General features: G+C 36.1%; 1 protein-coding gene across 6 annotated transcripts in view; it reads right to left on the reverse strand.

Annotated features, from left to right (window-relative positions):
* Window positions 1-14,516, reverse strand: part of DENND1B (DENN domain containing 1B) — a 255,425-nt gene that overhangs the window by 185,625 nt on the left and 55,284 nt on the right. For all 6 annotated transcript variants that reach the window (XM_059942960.1, XM_059942934.1, XM_059942952.1 and 3 more), the window contains one exon: window positions 2,041-2,084. In XM_059942960.1, the coding sequence (XP_059798943.1) occupies window positions 2,041-2,084 (44 nt within the window). The remainder of the gene's footprint in view (window positions 1-2,040; window positions 2,085-14,516) is intronic.

The following is a 14,516-nucleotide window of genomic DNA, read 5'->3' on the forward strand; positions in this document are numbered from 1 at the left end:
CTCCTAGCAGTACTGGGAGAATTTGAAGATAAAATCAGTTGTGCACATAAGCACCTAGCACAGTGCCTAGTACATGTTAAGAGCTAAATAAGGACAGATTAAGAATTATTCTTACTGAAGCAGTCTCAGATCCAGTGAAAAGGCTGTTTAGGAAGAAGTAGACAATTAGTATAGGAAAGCAGTAAAAGATAAGAAGGATGAGAAATACACACAGAGTACTTGTGTCATCTGTAGTACTCAGAATATTCACCAAAAAGCATATAGCAAAACCATTCTTCAAGGCCCTTGGCTGGATTCCCATATGAAGTTTTGTTTCTTTAAATATAAACTGAAGTAGTTAGACAAAATGGTATCTAAAGCTCCTTTCAGCTCTAACCTTTTCTGTAAGAACTGCTATGCCCTGGAATCCTGGGGGTTATGAATGCTCATCACCATTACATGGTCAAATGCTTTTATGTTTTACTAAGTATGTGAGCACTTATTAATGTTCCACTGACCTCACAAATCTGGGAGACAAAGCAACAGCTAAAACATTCCTAGCACCAGTTTATCTGTCACAAAGAGGAACAGCAATAACCGGTCTCACTGAAAAATTTCCTGTAGCTGAACTCGACAAGTACACTATCACCCTTATGTGAACCCAAAGTTAGGAGCCATCAGATACCCTAGGAATTCTCAGGGGCAGTTTAAGAGGTAGAAGTTAGAAAAGAAAAAAAAAAAAAAAGAATCTGGACAGGAGGTTAGACCAGAGAGAACTAGAAAGACCAAGAGAGGAATAGTATTGATATTTCAAAACAGTAACATTAGTCAACAAGTGTCTAACCTAACGTCCCATCACTGGGGAACAAACCCAACTAAGCCTCATATGTACAAATCATGTCTTCACTGTGGGGACTTATTTTATATACTTAAGATACTTATAAATCTATTCTTTCTCCAAGGGGCTAAAAACAAATTAAGAGTATGTGCTCTCTTTTTATGTGAAAAAACAGTCAAGGCCTGCACTAGATCTAATTAATATTTAACATGCTCATTTAACTCACTTTTTCAGTGACATTTCCTAATCTTCTATACTGATTTTCACATGTAGAAAATTATTCTTCCACATCAAAATCACATGTGTCTGTATATCTCTGAATGAACTGCTTTAAAATGAATACTTTTATCAGCTTTCATTTTGGTAAATTATGAGAATCGTACCTGTGAACTTAACTTATGGTTAAGCTTGTAGTGTTATAATTTTATACTTTTAAGTGACAAGATTGTTTTACCCCATTTCTTTGTAGACAAAAAAAAGGAACCTGCTAATCAGATTTCCAGAAGGAGTACTTGTTTATATAAAAATTTAAATCTGTACGGTTAACCATGTAATTCACTTCAAAATGATAAATCCATAATATATATTATACAGATTTTTAAAATTTACATACATTATGTCAAAATAATTCATAGTTTTGGCTATACAAAATACTTAAGGAACTAGAGAATATTATAATTAAAATACAAATGCAGTAAATTCATTTCCAAGTCTCCCATTTTCTTTTAAGAAAACAAAGCCATAGATAAGAATTATTTTAAAATAAGAAAATAACGTCAATTCAACTTTTGTATGTTAATGATTCGAACATTACTGTAACAAGTGTAGAACTGACCTCTTAGTTATAGCAGTTACTACTTCTTACTGTCTTACTTACAGAAGGATATCCCTCAAAGTACCACATCATCAAGTTTTCTGATGGGGAAATGTTTGTTTCCAAATATATATTCCACAGACACATTAAAAGAGCATAAAAACATGCTGAAACTGTAAACATTCACTTCCTAATAGCTTCATGAAAGGGCCTCTTCATCACGCATCTACCTGGTAACTTCAAAACATTTTCCATGTATTCTGCACACATGGCTTTTTATTCTCAGAGCTGATCAAGAGAAAATACTTAAAGCAATTCATATGTAGTAGTCATAGTAGTAGTAGTAACAGTAGTAATAATCATTAATGCTCCAATTTTAAATGCTTTTTAAAAATTATGTGGTTCCAACCTGGTCTGCAAAGTCCTCTGGGAACTTCCACAATACCTCCGGATCTGTAAATAATTGACACAGAGCTTTAAACAGAGAAAATAACACATTTGTAGCAACAGTCTTGTTCAAATACTCTTAAAATTGTCGAAGCTACTTTTTTTAATAATTTTAAATTTTTTCTTTAAATATTTACAGTTGATGAGGTTCAAAATTAAATATTTTGATAGTTTAAGGGTTTTAATGACCTTTGGAACAGGAATAATAAAATGAATAACTTGGTCAGATTATTAAAAATATTATTTCTTTTAGCAACTCATTTTTTATTTATATACCTTAGATTTTAAGATTCTGAAATATAAGTTTTCAGATTTAACTCCACTTAATATACTGGTTTTAATTTGAAAAGAAAAATATAAATGTGGTAAATATGTAATCAAATATATTACAGCCCTCAGAAACTAGACTAAAATACAACATCTTAAATTTCCATTTAAAATCCTAAAAGACATTTTTCCAAAGAGGACATGCATATGGTGAACAGGCCCATGAAAAGATGCTGAACATCATTATCATCAGAGAAATGCAAACTAAAACCACAATGAGATATCACCTCACACCTGTCAGAATGACTATCATCAAAAAGAACACAAATAGCAAATTGTCAGCAAGGATGTGGAGAAAAGGGAGCCCTCCTACACTATTGATGGGAATGTAAATTGGTGCAACCACTGTGGAAAACAGTATGGAGGTTCCTCAAAAAACTAAAAGTAGAAGAACTACCATATGATCCAGCAATTCCACTCCTGGATATATATCCGAAAAAAAATGTAAACACTAATTCGAAAAGATACATGAACCCCAATGTTCACAGCAGCATTATTTACAATTACCAAGATATGGAAGCAACCTAAGTGTCCACTGACAGATGAATGGATAAAGAAGATGCAGTATGTATGTGTATACACACACACATACACATACACACACACACACACAGACACACAATGGAATACTACTCAGCCATAAAAAAGGAATGAAATTTTGTTATTTGCAACAACATGGATGGACTTGGAGGGTATTATGCTAAGCAAAATACGTCAGAGAAAGACAAGTACTGTATGATATCACTTATATGTGGAATCTAAAAAAATAAACTAGTGAATATAACAAAAAATAAACAGACTCACAGATGTAGAGAACAAATTAGTTACCAGTGGGGAGAAGGAAGGGGAGGGGCAAAATAGGGGTAGGGGATTAAGAGGTACAAACTATTATGTACAAAATAAATAAGCTACAAGGATATATCGTACAACACGTGGAATATGGCCAGTATTTTGTAGTAACTGTAAATGGAATATAACCATTAAAAATTGTGAATCACTATGCTGTACACCTGTAACTTACATTTATTGTACTTCGACTATACTTCAATTTAGAAAATGAAAAAGAAAATAAAATCCTCAATAAAAGTGTATAAACTCAGTAATAATGTTTGTTTTATATCAAGGTTCACTTTGGAAGTCCCATATTTGCAACTCCATAAATCAGCTTTTAAAACAATAGATAAGGCTTCCCTGGTGGCACAGTGGTTGAGAATCTGCCTGCCAATGCAGGGGACACGGGTTCGAGCCCTGGTCTGGGAAGATCCCACATGCCGCGGAGCAACTGGGCCCGTGAGCCACAACTACTGAGCCTGTGCATCTGGAGCCTGTGCTCCGCAACAAGAGAGGCCGCGACAGTGAGAGGCCCGTGCACCGCGATGAAGAGTGGCCCCCGCTTGCCGCAACTAGAGAAAGCCCTCACACAGAAACGAAGACCCAACACAGCCATAAATAAATAAATAAACCCAAAAGTTAAAAAAAAAACCAAAAAACAACAGATAAGTTGGTAGGCATAAGGCATCAAGCTTGTTTACAATACAATTGACAAAAATAAATAAATAATTTTAAAAAAATTAAAAAAATACAATTGACATTTCCTGGGGTATTTCAGAGATATTTTTCTAATATATTATATCCAGTTATTCACATATAAAAATCAATGTTGTTTTATAAATATTTGCACTGGTTTTCATTTTCGTTATTTCTTCACAATATTTCTCTTCTACTTAGCATAATAAAAAGAAGTCTTTTTAATTAACACTAAAAAATATTTTGGTTGCATATGTATTTTTTAATTCTGTCAATAACATACTTCTGAATACTGCAAATGTGCTTTAAAAGGATACTGTACAAAGGATAATATTACTTCCGAAAGCCTTTGAAAGCCCAATATAAGTAACAAGCACAACCGACAAGACAGGATCAAAATATCAAAAATACCACTTTATGTACCCAGTCAGTAAAAAATTATGGCTCAATCTCATTATTTCCACTATACCATATTGCTTTTTAAAAAATACAGTCCAAGTATGCATAATTTCAACTATTTAATTCCAAAACTCAGTAATTACCTAGCAACATTTTGAGCATGAGCTGGCTTCTCTTGCTGTATTACTTATTAAGCTCAAAAACATTTTTTTTCAAATATTTTAACTTAAAAAAAAAAAAAGGAAGCATACTTTCTACAATTAACCTTTTTACTAAGGAATAAAAAGTTTCTACATAAATTAACATAAAAATCATTTAAAACATCTTACATAAGGATAATGCATTACTAATTTATGGAGCTAATATTAAATGATTATGCCTTCATGTAAAACAAAATGTGTACATTTCTAAAATGACTGTGACATGTATAGATCACCTAAAAATACTGAAACGTTAATGTCCTGTAGAAATTATGTTGGAAAACATATATATGTGCCCATGTATGTACATATATGTGTGTGTGTGTTTATGTGGCAGTTTTACCAAAACGGTAGTTATTAAGATTTGCATCTCATAAAACAAAAGTGTATGATGGATTCTTCATGAAATATTAAACAAAAGTTATCTTGATAAATTAATACAATAACTAATGGCCCTATAAACAAGTCATCATGCAGAAATGTGGAATAGTCCCTTCTTATAAATAATGGAGTTAGAGAGTTTCAATGTGAATATTTTAAATATCCCTTTTAAACAACCTCAATTTTACAGTTACCATTTGAGAAAATGTGACAGATTCCTTACACTTATACCTTAAAACCAGGACATTTGTCTTGCTGGATAGCCCTAACAGTTTGCCCTGCTGTTTGCAGCATTTACCTAATTATGTTTTCCTCCCTCACTTTCCTTCATCCCTTACACTACGCAGTTTTTTTCTGTACCGTCTGGTCTGTTCTTTCACAGAGGATGAACAAGTGAATACATGAAAACAGCAAATATCGGTTTAGTCACATAGTGGAACATACCCTATTTCTTTTCTTTTCATTAAATGCGTGTTACACTTCAGCACCCAAAAATGTATTATAATCATGTGCATCCATATCTGAAATGGATTAACTTAGTTACTGCCTGTGTGGTTAGGTTTACCCCTTATCTGACACATGTTGGCAGCAACTCTTCACAAGGACTGCAGAGGAAGAAACAAAAGAGCTCTGAAAAAAATGGTAATAATCCAATTTTCAAATTTATGCACAACGACGGAATTTTCTGTTCCCTGGGGATTACTTTCCAGATGCGAGATCTGAGCTGGCAAAGCTAGGTCGATTTTCTGCTGATTTTATGGGTGAAAGGATGGGAACTGCTGGTAGGAGTCACCGCTGCCCGTGGTGACTGGGGCACACCATGTTTCTCTTCTGTCCAGTGTCCACCCGTAGCTCAGAGGAGACGCCACATCTTAAAGAGAGACTTTGCCACCAACAATCCGGAAACCAAATAAACATGAAAGGAAGAACACGTAACTTAATTTTTACATAAATATAGTTAATCTCTTATTTTAATAAAAGAATGTTACAGTGTAGTGAGAAAAATATACAAATTTTTATTAAATCAGTAAATTTGGAAGGAGAGTATTTAATGTATTATTTGGGCATCACCATCACAAGTATTCCAAATTCCTGACTGAGGCTTTTTTTTTAATGTAAAGTGAGATAAATTTAGTAATATTTTATTTTCCTTTGCAACCAGACCTTTCACATTTTCTGGCCTGTAACTAAAAACAAAAATTAAAATAACTTAAAATATTACTGTGATTCAACTACACTATTTTTTTAATGCAGGAAAAACTTTAATTTACACAAATGAATAATATTTACTTAATTCTCAGGAATTCATAGATGAATATATTTAAAATTATGCATTTGTAAAACCACAGTTCAGAAACTATATACTTTTGAAAAGGCAGAATATATAGTATTAGTGTTTTGCTTGATTATAGCTTCAGTGCTTATTCACCTACATTGTAGAATCACAATTTTACAAATGAGGAAACTGAAGCCAACGCAATGAGGAGCATATTCTTTTTTTTTTTTAATAAACTTATTTATTTATTTATTTTTGGCTGCGTTGGGTCTTCGTTGCTGCGCGCGGGCTTTCTCTAGTTGCGGTGAGCGGGGGCTACTCTTTGTTGTGGTGCGCAGGCTTCTCATTGCAGTGGCCTCTCCTGTTGCGGAGCACAGGCTCTAGGCGTGCGGGCTTTAGTAGTTGTGGTTCGCGGGCTCTCGAGTGCAGGCTCAGTAGTTGTGGCGCAAGGGCTTCATTGCTCTGTGGCATGTGGGATCTTCCCAGACCAGGGCTCGAACCCATATCCCTTGCACTGGCAGGCGGATTCCTAACCACTGCGCCACCAGGGAAGTCCCTGGAAGCATGTCTTAATTATAAGGCTAGTTAATGTCAGAGGCTAGAACTTTCTTAGTTGAGATCTAAGGAGCAGCTATTTTTTTTTTTTAATTAATTTATTATTTTATGGCTGTGTTGGGTCTTCGTTTCTGTGCGAGGGCTTTCTCTAGTTGTGGCAAGTTGGGGCCACTCTTCATCATGGTGCGCGGGCCTCTCACTATCGCGGCCTCTCTTGTTGCGGAGCACAGGCTCCAGACACGCAGGCTCAGCAATCGTGGCTCACGGGCCCAGTTGCTCCGCGGCATGTGGGATCCTCCCAGACCAGGGCCCGAACCCGTGTCTCCTGCATTGGCAGGCAGACTCTCAACCACTGCGCCACCAGGGAAGCCCAGGAGCAGCTATTTTAAATAATTTCCAAAATCAATACATTTCTCTGTCCCACTTACGTTCAATTTATTTTATTCAAAAATCTATGCAACGCTAAAGAAACAGGAAAAGTCCCTGCCCTCCAAAGCCATATAGCATACATGGAGAAAAATGTCACACAGCTACCTAGTTTTTGTGCAAACAAGGTATCCTGCAGGAACGCTTGAACTCAACTTGAAAATTCACTGGCTTAATAATTTCAAAAAATGTTCCTAACAAAAGAATGGTGATGCCTCTTGAATATAAATGAGCAGGAATCATTAAAGAAAATCTTCCACCTACGGAGATATAATGGTGAACTAAACAAAATAGGTCTCTACAATGTATAGAAAAGGACGGCATCTAAACCTATAGCTCAGTAAAATTTAATGAGTGTTATACTAAAAGGACAGGATACTACCGGACAGCGCAAGGAAAGCCAATCTAATTTAGAAAGCCACTAGTTAGACAAGCAAAGGATGATTTGGGCTATAAAGTGGGCAGAGGAGAACATTCCGGAATGGAGAAACAATATGCACTAAGTCTTAGAGATTAAAAGAAAGCAGAAAACATTTGGAAACTGAAATAAAAAAAGAAGTACTATATCTAGAATGCAGAGTAGGAGAGAGAGAATGTCACGGGATGAAGCTGGAGAGACAGGGGACAGACTACAGAGCTGAAGATGTACCCAAGGTATCAGAGGAAGCCACTAAACCAAGGGAGAAGGAACACCAGAAGCGTGTGGAGAATACAGTTAGAGCGTGTGTTTATGAAAGTCAAGGGAAGAGAGTGTATCCAAAAGATTCTCAAACAAATGTGGCAGAACATTAAGCAAGGTGATGGCTCAAAAAACGGTAAGTGTGTGTAAAGCATAAGCCACACACAGTAAAATGAGCTCCCGTGGCAGGATGGGAAGCAGAAGGCCAATGAAGAAGATCATGGAGTACGAGGAAAGAGAGGCACCGTGTATGTGGGCAACGTACTTAAGAGACGGTACAAGGGAGAAGAAAGTAAAGATAGGAGGAAAGAGGTGAAGCCAGACAAGTCTGTTTGTCATTTCTGTTTCCTTTATACTGGCGCAGACCTGAACGTGTGTAGGTGATCATGGGAGTTAGTGAGGCAGCGGAGAGCCAGAGAAGAAGAGACGTACACCCCTGAGGAGGCAAGAAGAGGGCATCCTGATGAAGACAATGAGATGAGCCTTGGATAGAAACTGAAGAATATTTTCCCATTGTTATAGGAACGAGAAAAGAGGAGAGGTGATATGAATCCAAGGAGATTTTAGAATCTGGGGCACAAAGTTAAGAGTTTTGTGCAAAACTTCCTGAGTATTTTGTGTGTATAGTAGGAGCAAAGCTCCCTCCTAGGAGGGAAGTTGTTGGGGGGCTCGAGGAGGTGTGAAACAACTGTTTCAGGCACCGCTGAGCACTCAGTTTGGTGGGTGTCCAGCCTAGTGCTTAAGGGCAACAATGTGGTATCTCCCCGCCATCGTCCAAGGGCCAAGGTGCAGGAGAGAACTGCTAGATGCAGCCAGGGCTGAGGTTTCTGTCAGTCATGTGTGATGGAAAGAGAGCCTCAACAAAAGAGTGGTGACGGATGTGAACTGCTGATCTAAAGCTAAAAAAGAGAAGTGGTTTTATTTTTTTCTGTAAAATCCATTAGTACTAAATGTTATACCAAGTCATGCTAATGCACTTTAAAACAGTGTATTTTCAGTAGAAAATCTACTGCCTATATCTGAAGACTGTAGGACTGAAAAATAAAGTAAAATAAATAAATGGAACATTTGTAATTATGAAGTTAGGCAGCCGAAGTTCCGGTCCTATTCCCATACATAACAATGCTTTCTGTCTGTGATCAGAGGTAGGTACTGAAAAGCATCAAATCAGTTTCCCTCCTCTCTTCCCTGCCTTCCACTCCTCCCCGCTCTCTCTGGAATTATCTGAAAGAACAGTCTTACCTGTTTACCCAAGCTTACCATATATATCTCATTTTCCACATATATATTATGTGGGGAAAAAAAAAAAAACCCCAGAAAACCATGGAATTAGATAACTACAGTTAAAATTACAATTTTTCCAGCTTTACTGAATTATATTTGACATATAACACTCTGTCAGCTTAAGGTGTACGAGATGATTTGATAAACGTACAGATTGTGAAATCTTTACCACAATAAGGTTAATTAACACATCCTTTACCACACATAGTTACCAACTTGTCGTTTTCATTATCATTGGTATGGTGGGAACATTAAAGCCCTACTCTCAAAGCAACTTTCAAATACACAATATAGTATTTGTGAACTATAGTCACCACGCTGGACATTAGATCCCTGGGGCCTACTCATCTTACAACTGAAAGTTTGTACCCTTGAACCAACATCTCCTGCCACCCCTCAGCCCCTGGCAACCACCATCCTACTCCGATTCTTTGAGTCCAATGTTTTTAGATTTCACATATGAGTGAGATCATATAGTACTTGTCTTTCTCTGACTTACTTCATGGAGCATATGTCCTCAAGGTCCACCTATGCTGTTGCAAATGGCAAGGTAGCCTTCCTTCTTTCTAGGGTGGAATAACACTCCATGCTACATATACACCACATTCTCTTTAACCATTCATTCACTGATGGACATTTAGGTTGTTTGCGTATCTTGACTATTGAGAATAATACTGCAATGAACATGGGAGTGCAGATATCTCTTCAAGATAGTGATTTCATCTTCACAGGATAAATACCCAGAAGTGGGATTGCTGGGTCACATGGTGGCTCTATTTTTAATTTTTTGAGGAACCTCCATACTGTCTTCCGTAGTGGCTGCACCAATTTACATTTCCACCAATAATGAAACAGGGTTTCCTCTCCTCCACATCCTGGCCAGCATTTGTTATCTTGTCTTTATAACAGCCATTTTGACAGGTGTGAGATAATATCTCATTATGGTTTGATTTGCATTTCCATGATAATTAGTGATGTTGAGAACCTTTTCATGTAGTTGTTGGTGGCTGTTATCTTTTCTTTGGAAAAATGTCTCTTTAAGCCCTCTGCCAATTTTTTAACTGGATTATTTGGTTTGTTGCTATTGTATGAGTTCTTTATATTTTGGGTATTAACCCCTTATCAGATATATGGTTTGCAAATATTTTCTCCCATACTATAGGCTGCCTTTTCATTTTCTTTTGCTGTGCAGAGCTTTTTAGTTTGATATAGTCCCACTTATTTTTGCTTTTGTTGCTTGTGCTTTTGGTATCATGTCCAAAAAATAATTGCCAACAGTGATGTCAAGGAACTTACCATTTATGTTTTCTTCTAGGATTTTTATACTTTCACATTTTATGTTGAAGTCCTTCATCCATTTCAAGTTAATTTTTGTGACTTCTGTAAGATACAGGTCCAATTTCATTCATTTGCATGTGGATATCCAGTTTTCCCAACACTATTTATTGAAGAGACTATCCTTTCCACATTGAGTATTCTTGGCTCCCTTGCCAAATATTGCTCAATCATACATGCGGGGTTTACTTCTGAGCTCTGGATTCTGTTCCATTGGTCTCTGTGTCTGTTTTTCTGCCAGTACCACACAGTTTTTTTTTTTTAAACATTTTATTTTTATTTTTATTTATTTATGGCTGTGTTGGGTCTTCGTTTCTGTGTGAGGGCTTTCTCTAGTTGTGTCAAGCAGGGGCCACTCTTCATCGCGGTGCGCGGGCCTCTCACTATCGCGGCCTCTCTTGTTGCGGAGCACAGGCTCCAGATGCACAGGCTCAGTAGTTGTGGCTCATGGGCCCAGCTGCTCCGCGGCATGTGGGATCTTCCCAGACCAGGGCTCGAACCCGTGTCCCCTGCACTGGCAGGCAGATTCTCAACCACTGCGCCACCAGGCCATTGGAATTTTGATGAATATTATATTGAATATACAGATGACTCTGGTTGGTATGGACATTTTAACAATATTAATTCTTCCAATCCACGACCATGGGATATCTTCCCACTTATTTGTGTCTTCTTCAATTTCTTTCATCACTTGTCTTATAGTTTTCACTGCATGAATCTTTCATTTCCTTGGTTAAATTTATTCCTAAGTGTTTTATTGTTTTTGATGCTATCGTAAATAAGATTATTTATTTATTTTTCAGGTAATTGTTATGGTACAGAATTGTAACTTATTTTTGTATGTTGATTTTGTATCCTGAAACTTTACTGAACTTATTAGTTATAACAGTTTTTTGGTGGAGTATTTAGGATTTTCTATATACAAGATCATGTCATCAGCAAACATTTTTACTTCTTTCTTTCCTTAAGTCATTAAGATGACTTTCTTTTCCTTGCCCAACTGCTCTGGGTAGGACTTCTAGCACTATGCTGAATAAGAGCAGGCTCTCTTGTCTTCTTCCTGATCTTAGAGGGGATGCTTTCAACCTTTCACTGTTGTGCATGATACCAGTTGTAGGACTGTCGTGTGGCTTTTATTATGTTGAGGTACGTTCCTTCTATATCCAATTTGTTGAGAGTTTTCACAAAAGGATACTGAACTTTATCCAATGCTTTTTCTGATCTACTGAGATGACCATAAAAATTGTATCTTTCATTCTTTTAATATGATGTATCATATTTATCAATTCGTGTATGTTGAACCACCTGTGTATCCATGAATAAATCTTACTTGATCATAGTGTATGGTCCTCTTAATGTGTTGTTGAATTTGGTTTGCTAGTATTCTGTTGAGATTTTTTGCACCTATATTCATTACGGTTATTGGCACTTGTAGGTTTCTTTCTTTTAGTATCCTCATCTGGCTTAATATCAAGGTAATATTGGTCTTATAAAATTAGTTTGGGAGTGTTCCCTGCTCTTCAATTTCTTGGAAGAGTATAATAAAAACTGGCACTAACTTCTCCTTCAAATATTTGGTAGAATTTACCCATGAAGCCATCTGGTCTTAGGTTTTCTTTGTTGGGAGGTTTTTGATTACTAATTCAATCTCCTTACTTATTATTGGTCTGTTCAGATTTTCTATTTCTTCATGATTCAGACATGGTAGGTTATATTTTTTTGAATGGTTAAATATATACATTTCTTGTTTTTCTAGGTTGTCAAATTTGTAGGCATATAGTTGTTCCTAGTAGTGTCTTATTATCCTTGTATTTCTGTGGTATCAGTTGTCAAGTCTCCTTTTTCATTTATAATTTTGAGTACTTTCTCCTTTCTTCTTGATAAATCTGATTTGTCAATTTTGTTTATCTTTTCAAAAGATAAGATTATTATCTGTTTTATCTTTTCTATTGTTTTTCTATTCTCTATTTAACATATTTCTGCTCTAATCTTTGTCATCTCTTACCTTCTGCTAACTTTGGGCTTAGTTTGTTCTTTTTCTAGTTCCTTGAGGTATAAAGTTAGGTTGTTCGGGATCTTTCTTTTTTCTTAATGTAGATATTTATTGCCATAAACTTCTCTCTTAGCACAACTTTTGCTGCATCCCATCAGTTTTGGTATATTTCCATTTTCATTTGCTTCAATATATTTTTTTATTTCCCTTTTGATTTAATCTCCAACCCATTGGTTGTTCAGGAGTGTGTTGTTTGATTTCCACTTATTTGTGAATTTTCCAGTTTTCCTCTTGTTACTGATTTATAGCTTCATACCACTGTGGTTGGAAAAGGTACTTTCAAACTTTTAAAATTTACTGAGACTTATTTTGTAACCTAACATATGGTCTATTCTGGAGAATGTTCCATGTGTGCTTGAGAAGAATGTATATTCTGCTGCTGTTAGATGGAATGTTCTGTATATGTCTGTTAGGTCCCTTTGACCTAACAGGGTATTTGTAGGCAGCATATAGTTGGGTCTTATTTTCTTATCAATTCAGTCACTGTATGCCTTTTCATTGGAGAATTCAGTCTATTGGAGAATTGAGTCTGTTTACATCTGAAGTAATTAAAAGGCATAAAGTGACTGAATAGATAAGAAAATAAGACCCAACTATATGCTGCCTACAAGATACTCACTTCCACTCAAAGACACACACAGGCTCAAAGTGAACCAGTGGAAAAAGTTATTCCATGCAAACAAATGAAAACCAAAAGAGAGCAGATTTACATTTATATATACATATATATAGAGAGAGAGATCACTATATTGGGTAAAATAGACTAAGTCAAAAACTGTAACAAGACAAGGTCATTATATAATAATAAAGGGGTCAATTCATCAAGAGACTATAATCATCGTAAGTATATATGTATACTACATCAGAACACCTAAATAATCAAGCAAATACTTGCTCATTGTTCTCTGTTTTGTAGTTCCTTTCTTGCTGTCTTCCTTTGTGAATTCATCATTTTCCATAATGGTATATACTTTGACTCCCTTCTCTTTATCTTGTGTGTATCTACTATAGATTTTTGTTTTGTGGTTACCCTGAGGCTTACTTGAAAAATCTTAGAGACACAGCAGTTATTTTAACCTCATCACAACTTAACTTTGATCACATACAAAAACTCTACCCTTTTATTACTCCTACACACATTTTATGTTTTTGATGTCACACTTTACATCTTTTTATATTGTGTATCTAACAAATTGTTGCTATAACTATTAATTTTAATACTTTTGTCCTTCAACTTTTATATTAAGAGTTAAGTGGTTAACACACCACCACATTACAGCATCAGAGCATTCTGAATTTGACTACATATTTGCCTTTACCAGTGTGTTGTTTCTTTTCGTATGTTTTCATAGTTAGCATCCTTTCATTTCAGGTTGAAGAAGTCCTTTCAACATTTCTTGTAAGGCAGGTATAGTGGTGAGGAACCACCTCAGCCTTCATTTGCTTGGGAAAGTCTTTATCTCACCTTTATTTCTGAAGGATGACTTTGCTGGGTATAGTACAGTTGACCCTTGAACAACACAAGTTTGAACTGTGCAGATCCACTTATGCATGGATGTTCTTCAATAAATACATACTACAGTACTACATAATCTGTGGAACGGCAGATGAGGGGAGCCGACTGTAAAGTTATACGCAAGTTTTCTACTGCATGGTGTGGGGGGGGTCAGTCCCTCTAACCCCCACGTCATTCAGGGGATCAACTGCATTCTTGGTTGGTGGTCTCTTTCAGCACTTTGAATATATCATTCCATTCTCTCCTAGACTGCGAGGCCTCCGCTGAAAACTCTGCTGATAGTCCTTTCATGAGAGAAATCTTTTTCTCTTTCTGTTTTTAAAATTCTTTGTCTTTGATCTTAGACCATTTTATTATAATGTGTCTTGGAGAAGATCACTTTGGATTTAAATTTTTGGGTGACCTATTAACCTCATGAACTGGAGGTCCAAATCTCTCCCCAGGTTAGGAAAGTTCTTAGCCATTACTGCTTTAAATATG

The sequence above is a fragment of the Balaenoptera ricei genome, chromosome 1 (genome assembly GCF_028023285.1).
Source record: "Balaenoptera ricei isolate mBalRic1 chromosome 1, mBalRic1.hap2, whole genome shotgun sequence".
NCBI classification, from domain to species: Eukaryota; Metazoa; Chordata; class Mammalia; order Artiodactyla; family Balaenopteridae; genus Balaenoptera; species Balaenoptera ricei.